This window comes from Pseudorasbora parva, chromosome 18 (assembly GCF_024679245.1).
Source record: "Pseudorasbora parva isolate DD20220531a chromosome 18, ASM2467924v1, whole genome shotgun sequence".
In the NCBI taxonomy this organism is placed as follows: Eukaryota; Metazoa; Chordata; class Actinopteri; order Cypriniformes; family Gobionidae; genus Pseudorasbora; species Pseudorasbora parva.
The window spans coordinates 6450014-6460539 of NC_090189.1; the positions used below are offsets into that span (position 1 = coordinate 6450014).

At 37.4% G+C, this 10526-nt stretch overlaps 1 protein-coding gene across 3 annotated transcripts in view; it reads left to right on the plus strand.

Annotated features, from left to right (window-relative positions):
- miga2 (mitoguardin 2) overlaps window positions 1-6484 on the plus strand; it is a 14769-nt gene extending 8285 nt beyond the window's left edge. For all 3 annotated transcript variants that reach the window (XM_067424428.1, XM_067424426.1, XM_067424429.1), the window contains exons 10-16: window positions 1805-1877; window positions 2058-2144; window positions 3294-3392; window positions 3821-3955; window positions 4351-4404; window positions 4533-4649; window positions 5882-6484. In XM_067424428.1, coding sequence (XP_067280529.1) covers window positions 1805-1877; window positions 2058-2144; window positions 3294-3392; window positions 3821-3955; window positions 4351-4404; window positions 4533-4649; window positions 5882-6106 — 790 coding nt within the window. In that variant the 3' untranslated portion in view covers window positions 6107-6484. The remainder of the gene's footprint in view (window positions 1-1804; window positions 1878-2057; window positions 2145-3293; window positions 3393-3820; window positions 3956-4350; window positions 4405-4532; window positions 4650-5881) is intronic.
- The last annotated feature ends 4042 nt before the right edge of the window (window positions 6485-10526 follow it).

Genomic DNA, 10526 nt, shown 5'->3' on the forward strand with positions numbered 1-10526 from the left:
TCAGTATGTGAGTTTGTTAGTACTGAAGTGAGGTGAAGTCACATGTTGTTAAGTGACAGCGTTCAGGAGTCTGATGGCCTGTGGGAAGAAACTCCTCCTGAGTCTCTCAGTTTTGGCCATCAGGCTACGGAAGCGCTTACCAGAAGGCAGCCAGGTGAAGTGGGGGTTGGCCGGGTGATTAATGTCCTTGATGATTTTTGTAGCTCTGCCTCTGCATCGTTTGATGTAGATGTCCTGCAGAGACGGGAGAGCTGACCCTGAGATGCGCTCGGACAAGCGCACCACTCTTTGCAGGGCTTTGCAGTCGTGACTGGTGCTGTTACCATACCACGCTGTGATGCACTGAGTCAGTAAACTTTCTATCGCCCCTGAATAGAAAGTTTTCAGGATAGCTGGTGAGACCCGGAATTTCCTCAGCTGGCGCAGGTGGTAAAAATTATATTTGGTGGTACAAATATATCAAATTTCAATTGCTTGTATAGTTGCAAAATGTAACTGTATTGTCACCCAACTCTAATATGCTAAAGGTATGAAGAGATTAGGATATTATAAACATTATCATCATGATTTTCTGTAAAGCTGCTTTGAAAGAGTGTGTATTGTAAAAAAGGCTATATAAATACATTGTCCCTCAGTAACTGTTAAGAATGTTGAATCTTGAATCTAAACAGAAACTGGAGGTATTGATATATTAAATTATTTATACACAACTCGTTTTGTGAAATAAGAAGTTTCAAGATTCAACCTTTTCAGTAGTTACTAAAGGAGGAAAATGCATTTTTTTTAATGGTCTTGTAAACCAAGTCAAATGTTTTTTAAAGCATTTTTTTTACAATACACATTGCTTCAAAGCAGCTTTACAGAAAATCATGATGATAATGTTTATGTCTTAATTTCTTACAACCTTTAGCAAATTAGAGGCGATAATATGGTTATGTTTTTTAACTACTATTACTACTTGAAATTTGAACACCCTCCGTCATGACATTATGATGCGAGATGTCTGGCGAAATCTCATGCCACGAGATCACACTTCCTCTGCCAGCTCGCCTTCTTCCCATAGTGCATCCTGGGGCCATGTGTTCCCCAGGTAAGTGACGAACACGCACCCAGCCATCCACATGATATAAAAGAAAATGTGATTCATCAGATAAGGCCACCTTCTTCCATTGCTCCGTGGTCCAGTTCTGATGCTCATGTGCTCACTATTGACACCTTTTTATCAGAACTACCATTAACTTCTTGAGCAATCTGAGCTCCAGTAGCTCATCTGTTTGATCGGATCACACGGGCCAGCCTTCGCTCCCCACATGCATCAATGAGCCTTGGCCGCCCATGACCCTGTCACCGGTTCACCACTGTTCCTTCCTTGGAGCACTTTTGATAGATACTGACCACTGCAGACCAGGAACAGCCCACAAGAGCTATTATGTATATATATATAAACTTTATATTAAGAGCTGATCGATACAGTTAGGGATTTCTGTTAACAAATTTGAAAACAAGCAGCTTTGTCATAATTACATCAGAGATAGCCTGTAACGGGCCGTTGAGTCAAAAAGGTTAAGAACTGCTGACCTACACAATACATGCTAATGAATACTAATATCCTAAACCATCCACTCCATTAGCATCATTGATTTTAAAGTGAAACCGGACCAAGTGTACTACTGCACATACTGTCCAGGACATACTGTCCCCTCGCACATTCTCCTTTGGGATTTCATGATTTCCATGTTAGCTCAGGGAGCCTGGACTGATGGGAACACACTCTCAATGTCATTTTTGTGCCTCTGTTTTACAGAACTGAACTGCTGGAGTGTTACAGCGATCAGGACTTCCTTGCCAAACTGCACTGCGTTCGACAGGCCTTCCAGGTCAGCACACTCACACACACACACACACACACACACACACACACACACACACACACACACACACACACACACACACACACACAGACACACACACACACACACACACACACACACACACACACACACACACATGGGAACAGGGCTGTTGGTGAGATCTGTATGTATTTTCTTTGTCTGTAGGTGCTGCTGCTGGATGAGACACACAGAATGTTCTTCATGGAAACAGGGAAGCGGATGATATCTGGACTTCTGGCCAAAGCCAACAAGGTGCTTTTAAAATAATTTACAAAACTATTCTGTTACAGATAAATTTAAAGCTAGGTTAGGAAAATCTCTTCACATCCTGATAGAAATCAATAATTAGAAGTGGTCTAAATATTAAAACATGTACATGTATTTTAGGTGGAAGTCTCAGGGCCGAAACATTTAATCATTCCATTTTGTCCGAATGCAATAAAGAGGAGAGCCTACATGCCTGTAATAATATGTATTTCCAAACCTCATTATCATGCAGATATCACATGTCATCAGCACATCCCATAAGGCTATGCAGTTATAGACAGGCGTCAGTCACCGAGCATCACAAACCAACAGCAGCCGCCTTTTCCAGTTCCTCCTCAACCAAAACAATGAGCTTATGCCTGGTTTCTTATGCTTTCAGAGCTAGTTTGCTATTGACAGACAACCTAAAGACAACCTATTATGCTTTTTTACATGTTCATGTTCTTTAGTGTGTAATGTTGCTGTTTGAGCCTGAAAAAGGTCTGAAAGTTAAAAAGCACACTCACAAAGTTCTTCTCTATATCAGTGTCACTGTTTCTGAACTCCCTGAAGTTAGTTAGAAGTGTAGTTAGTTGTTAGTAGTTTGTTGAAATTCGCGGTTATGGTAAAGGAAAGGGACATTTCCCAAACACGCTCGAAGCGCTTGACCAATCAGAACACACAGCACTTTTCAGAAGGAGGGGCTTCATAGAGACAGGAACTAAACAGGGCGTTACTGACAGACTGGGAAGAAAGGAGCTGCAACAATGACAAATATGTGAAAAATAATGTGTTTTTGGACATTCAAGCATGAAAACCTCGTCTAGTGGAGCCCAAAAACAAAATCATGACTTTGTGAAAGGGCATAAAAGGCCTCTTTAACTGTAATGTGACATTTCTGAATGAAACTGAATATACAGTGGTTGATAATGTATGCAGGACTATATTATTCATGAGAAGTAGCGTGCGATATTGGTAATATTATTTTTATTTATTTCAGAGGTGGAGAAAGTTACTACATTTTGATGAAAAATTATATACAATTTTATATCAATGATATATTGGTTTTCTCATGAAATAATATGCATTTATGAATTGTGCACAGTAAAACTAGAGACTTTTGTCTTCTGCTCTTGAATGCGTGTGAATGTTTAGAGTCCGAAGGCGTTTCTGGAGAGTTATGAGGACATGTTGCAGTACACGCAGAGAGAAGAGACGTGGCCAGTCACCAAGACGGAGCTGGAAGGACGAGGGGTGTGTCCTATTGTCTCCCATTTCTCTGTCGTTCCTTCTTTTTTGTTCATTTCCATTGGCTAAACATTATTTTGTGTGTTCAAGTTGAACTTCAAGCAGGTATTCTTGACTGTCCCACTGCTGTTGTTGTTAACTAAAACCTAAACTATTAAAAATCCTATTCATTAATTGTAATCAAGATTCAGTTTAAAACTGATTTTTTTATGAAATGTAGAAAAAAAGTTAGTTTATTTCTAAAACAAACAAAAATAAATTAATGCTAAATAAAAAAAACTAATAAAAATGACAAAAAATGCATAACAGTACCCAAAACAAACTATAATAATACAAATAAAAGCTAATTCTAAATATTAATATAATATTAAAACTTCCTGGCTCTTTGTTTAGACTTACAGAATTGTGACCTTTGACCTTTGATTGTGCTCTAGGTGGTCTGTATGAACTTCTTTGACATTGTGCTGGACTTTATCCTGATGGATGCGTTTGAAGATCTGGAAAGTCCTCCGTCTTCTGTGGTCGCGGTTCTGAGGAACCGATGGCTCTCGGATAGTTTCAAGGAGACGGTATGAGAACGTTCAGATATATCGGATCTTCACAATTGAAAATAAAGCTTTTGTTTAGTTTAGAACCGAAAAGGAGCATGGGATAAATTATTCAGTCCCACAGAAGAAGTGTTTATTCTCTAGTTCTTCAGGAACCTTCCATGTTCTGGTGCTTTAAAGAACACAGAAAACAAAACACTGATCTGAACAACCAAACATATAATATCCCTTTTTAATCAAGAACCATATTGCAACTCAAGAATCCTAAAACGTCAACCATTGGTTCTTGATAAGAAGATTATTTCCTGTCTATACATTTTGATTTTTGAGAGGTCTTCTTTGAAGTTTTAATGGTCTATAATTTCTCTGACTTAATTCCCGCTTTATCTTTCTGTGTCTCTCTCTGTTTATATAAGGCATTGGCTACAGCCTGTTGGTCTGTCCTAAAAGCCAAAAGGAGACTGCTAATGGTGAGTGTAAAAGACCAAACATCCAGGCTGTGTTCAGATTTGGAAACACATCTGATCTACATTGCTTGATTTGAGGAGTCATATCTGTATCAATTGTAATAGTATGTCTTGTTTTGTTTGTTGCTCAGGTTCCTGACGGTTTCATTGCCCATTTCTATGCCATCTCTGAACATGTGAGTCCAGTTTTGGCTTTCGGGTTTCTGGGCCCACGACAACACCTCAGTGAGGTGTGCACCATATTCAAGGTAAGACGTAGTCAGTTTTTCCCACACTCCTCCATTACACCTGAGAGAAACCTCCCAGTAATCCAGGAAGAAGTGCAATCCAGATCAGGACATAATCTGATGCTAATCTGATCTCTGTGACACACTGATGTCTGCGATCACAAACCTTGTCAGTGTGTATGTATATGTATATATACACACGCACACGCACACGCACACACACACACACACACACACACACACACACACACACACACACACACACACACACACACACACACACACACATACAGTTGTTCTCAAGTTTACATACCCCTTGCAGAAAATGTGAATAATTTTAACAAAATAAGAGAGATCCTTTAAAATACATCTTATTTTTTAGTGCTGTCCTTAATATGTTTACATATAGTCCACAAGACATCAGAACTGTTCAAAAGTGTACACACCCTTGATTCTCAATACTGTGTGTGTCGTTCCCTGATGATCCACGGCTGTGTGTGTGTTGTGTGATGGTTGTTCTTGAGTCTCGTGTTTGTCCTGAGCAGTTAAACTGAACACCGTTCTTCAGAAAAGTCATCCAGGTCCTGCAAATTCTTCAGTTTTCCAGCATCTTTTGCACATTTGAACCCTTTCACCAGTGACTGTATGATTTTGAGATCCATCTTTTCACACTGAGGACGATTGAGGGACTCAAACACAACTATTGAAAAAGGTTCAAACTACTTTTTAACTTTGAAGTTTAAGGTAAATTGGACTTCCAGGAAACATGTAAGTATCTTCTGTTGCTTCTGAAGGGCAGTACTAAATGAAAAAACTTATTGAGCACAATAAGAACAATTTGCACTCAAAAGGTTTCACACCCCTGGCTCTTTATGTGTCTTTTTTCATTCTGGTGCATCAGTGAATGTTTGAACCTTTTTTAATCGTTCTGTTTGAGTCCCTTAATCGTCCTCAGTGTGAAAAGATGGATCTCAAAATCATACAGTCACTGCTGGAGAGTGTTCAAATGTGCAAAAGATGCTGGAAAACTGAAGAATTTGCAGGACCTGGAGGATTTTTCTGATGAACGTTGTTCAGGTTAACTGCTCAGGACAAACACGAGACTCAAGAACAACCATCACAACTTGAGGAGAAGTGACTTCATATAGCCACTAAAACACCAGTCGATTTGATTCAATACACATTGACCCTTCAAATGTGATGAAGTCAAGTTATATCTAACTCAACTTCACATTTTCCTTTGATCTCCACAGCAACAGATCGTGCAGTATCTAAAGGACATGTTCGACCATGATAAGGTGCGTTTCACGTCCGTGCCGTCTCTGGCTGAAGACATCCTCAGTCTGTCCCACAGACGGGCGGATATTCTGGTGGGTTACCTGGGCATTGACAGTCTACCTGATACCAATGGAGCTCTACCCAAGAGCCCTTGCCAAGCCAACAGCGAGCATCCGGACGCCAGCGGGCCGCGAGACTAAGGTGCAGAATGATTGATGAACTAATCTAGTTTTGAAAGTGGCCAGGTCCTTGGTCTCATGTAGCTATTTGTCACCGCCGACCAATCAGCAGTCTACAGTCCTGTTTCATCGAATATTTAGAGAGAGATAAACCCCTACCGACTCATCTGAGGTCAACCGAGGCCTTTCCTTGCAAATTTTCGTTTGCCATCGATTATCCAGCGCTGCTATCTATACTCCTTAGTTTTAAGAACCGGGATTCACCCGGATTGACGAATGCTTTGGAAACGGATTCTTTCTGAAACCATCGAAGAGCTCGCCATGATCTGAAGGAACTGAATAAAAAACGTCTTTTAGCCAAACGTGCTGCTTCGTTTTGAGTTGCAGATCTTCTGAATCAAACCTGATGCCTCTTTTGTCGAAAAAACCTAGCTTTTTTTTATTTTACAGGTCGGTTTGCAGATTATTATGTGATTTTTATATAAACGCGCGTTGTTGAGCGTTTATGCTTGTGCCAATGGCCAAATGAAGTCTTGCACTGAACACAATGAAGAGGGAGAATCAAGACTTTACCATAAGTCTCTCAGCACATTTTAGATGTGAAGGCAGTTTGTGAGATTTCAAAGAGAGACTCACACAGGAAGTGTGTCATTATAACAGGATGTAGCGGTCCAGATCACATTAGCTGAACTCACTTGTGTCCTCTGAGAGTTGCTGTAGCCCTTGTGGTTTATTCTAACCCTCAGAATATATCAGTCACAGTGTTTATCAGAGCCTAGTCCTCAGATAGGTGTTGGTGTGATATATACCATCATACTTCATTCTTGATTTGTCCAATATTCAGGCTTGCTCATGGACTAAAATAGCTGATTATCTACTTTTCTATTATATAGATAGATATTCATTATGTATTATAAATGTAATACAGCAGTGGTAATGGGTCAAATAAGTCAATTGTAGAGCCGTCACTATTAGGTGAGTAGGAATGATTGACTTTATATATGTGGCAAAGAAATGTGCTTTATTTACTTTCTTTAGTGAGTTTAAGCCTTCAATCTCTGGTTGTTAAACTATAAACTGCATCTGTGCCATTATGATAATTTCAGTGATTACTTCATTTAGTAAAAACAAACAAAAAGATCCATGGATATGCATTTGTTTACAGTTGAAGTGAATGGGGGAAATGACGTCATAGACTTAAATTAAAGTGGATTTTTTTGTTTTTGTTTTTGAGTTTCATATATATGAAACATTAAGTTTTTTTTTTTTTATGTTTTTGAAATTAGTCTCTCAATCTTGCCCAGAGCTGTATTTATTTGTTCAAAAATACAGTAAACAGTAATACTGTAAAATATTATTACAATTTTAATGAACTGGTTTCATTTGTAATATATTTTAAAGTGTAATGTATTCCTGTGATTAAAGCTGAGTTTTCAGCATCATTACTCCAGTCTTCAGTGTCACATGATCCTTCAGAAAACATTATAATTATCAGTGTTTAAAAAATGTTTTATTATTTAAGTCATAATACACTGCCATTCAAAAGTTACTTTTAAAAGTAAAAATACTAAATATTACAAAAATGGTATTTTGAACTTTCTATTAATTTAAGGATCCTGGGGGGGGGGGGGGGGGGATCTCAGTTTCCACAAAAATATGAAGCAGCACAACATTGCTGATAATATTAATGTTTCATTATTGATAATAATAATGTTTCTTGAGCACAAATCCTTATATCAGAATGATTTCTGAAGGATCACGTGACACTGAAGACTGGAGTAATGATGCTGAAAACTAGATAGATTACATTTTTAACATATAGTACAACTAGTGCTGTCAAACAATTATATATATATATAAATATATACACATGTATGTATGTATGTATGTATGTGTGTTTATTCTAATATATATACATAGTAATTATATACCATACACACCCACATATGTAAAAACTAACTTTTATTTTTGGATGCGATTAATTGTTTGACAGCACTAATTACAACAGAAACCAGTTCATTTAAATTGTAATAATATTTCACAGTATTGATGTTTTTCTTGTGTTTTTGATGCAGACTTGATGAGTTGAAAACACTACTTTCAAAAACGTTTGACCGGTACTGTGTATAATTATTTTCTGTGGGAATGGCACAGATGCTGTTGATTAGTTCAAATTGTATTCAACCCATGTCAAAAACTGTTTAAAACGAACAACTAAACACAATCGCTAACATCCAGCAGGTCTTTTGATTGGTCTGTTTGACCTGCAATAACGTATAATATCTAATTAAAGTGTTAATCATTTTAGAAAATAAGGCCAATTCTGGTTATTTTAAAAGGAAGGCTAATGAAATGTCTAAGCAATCCTCAAAGTCACTGAGCCTTGACAGCACTTGACCATGTCCCTTAAGTGTGAACCGGAGGCATTTGAGAAATTAGATATTACAATCGTTATAGTGTTTCTTTTGTCCTCGTATTGACCATTTACAACTGGCCCCGCCAGTGTTGGGTGTATTGCACTTTATATGTTAAAAAAAGAGATACAGATGTTAATTTTCTCTATTTTTTATCAAAATATACAGTTGTTAACTTGATTATATGTAGTGTATTTGTTTTGCTTTTGAATTAAATCTTGTAGATGTATAATTTATATGAAAAGGTATTTAAAATGGAAAGGTGCAAATGTGAGAGGATATGGGTTTGTTTCTAATTTAAAAAGTGTATAAGCATAAAATAAGACTTTGAATGAAATACTTGAGCGCCAGTCAGAATCCAGGTTATGAGTGATTAGTTGTCTTGTGCCTCTGTTTTTATCGATATATTCTTCGTTGTCTTTATTAAATACATGCATGCACTCATGCTATTAGATCTCTGCACTGCTTAAAATGAAATCATACCTTTTTGTGACCCAAAACCCTTTGCACCAACTTAGATGCAAAGATATAATTCTTGCCAAACACATCTTTATTCCTCTGAATGATATTAATTATTGTTAATTGGATAACCAAGATTGTGCACCGGAAATTTCACTGTCAAAAACTAAAGAATCATTTTATTTATTTTCATTTTTTGGAAAACACTGACTGAAGGTATTAGTGAGATGGTAAATGTTTGGTTTCATATAATTCCCAGGGGTTTTGATGAATAAATCAAACTCATGCTGCACATGTTTTGCGAGAAGACATCATGAAATTATGTTCTGACCTGCGCTGCTACATCGGCTCTGAAACAGTCACTCGTGTCTGTGCCCATGTTGGAAGTATCTGCCCTTATAAAGATTATTGCTATTTGATGTGATTATTAAACATTCACCAGTGTGCTGAAAGAGTTACTGGCTGACAGTAACAGATGCTCTGATTTTTATATTAAGTTTTGGCACAGTTCCTGATTGCTCCAATAGATGCTGCTTCTCAAATAATAACTGAATCGAAACAAAGCACCAAGTAGAAGAAAAATGACGGTGTCCCTGTCTATATGGAATTGTATGGGAATGTTTTCATTGAATCGGGATGTCATTTCCCTTCACAGCTGCTGTATTCTGCACCCACATAATTCACTGAACAATAATGTTTTTGTCTAAAGTTGTGTTAGAATTGTGACTAATGATGGCCAAAGAGGATGAACCGGGGTGGTGAAAACAGCTCGTGTTTTTATTTCCCTGAAACTTTTCTTGTTGTGTGTATTTCTGTTCTTCAAATGCCTTTTTGTTCTTACAAATTAATCATTGTGTTGGTTTTTTTATTGAAAACTGTATTGTCATTTTGCCCTCCCTAGCCAACATAAAGTCTTTCTTTTTTCAATCTGTCTTTAAAACGTGTCATTACTGACGATTCATATCTGGAACAGTGGTAACTAGAAGAAATGAACGTGACCTTTGACCCAGTGCTTTTGTTTTAAAACTGTATTTGTGCCTGAAAGGACCTTCAGACTTTTTGATTGACGCTCAAAGCATTTCTAAGTAGTCTCTGAGCACTGCTGCGTGTAACATTTGAATTAATCATAAGGTTGCTATTTGCAATACAAGGACCATACAATCTGTTGTCCAATCTCTTAAACATAGTAAACTCACATCGTCGTGGAATTTAGCAGCTTAAAAAATTATGTTTTTGAGTTATGATCAAGTGCACTTTGTTGATGTAGAATAACATGTGAAAGTGTTTTCAAGTCATGATAACACAGACCCGAAACCAATATTAAAATAAAAAAAAACATACAAAAAATCCTGAGGTAATACTAAACAATTGACTAAACAAATTTAGCAAATTTCCATATTATCTGACTTAAAGTTAATTCAATATTTGTTTGTGTATACATACATACATACATACAAACATACACTCACCTAAAGGATTATTAGGAACACCACACTAATACTGTGTTTGACCCCCTTTCGCCTTCAGAACTGACTTAATTCTACGTGGCATTGATTCAACAAGGTGCT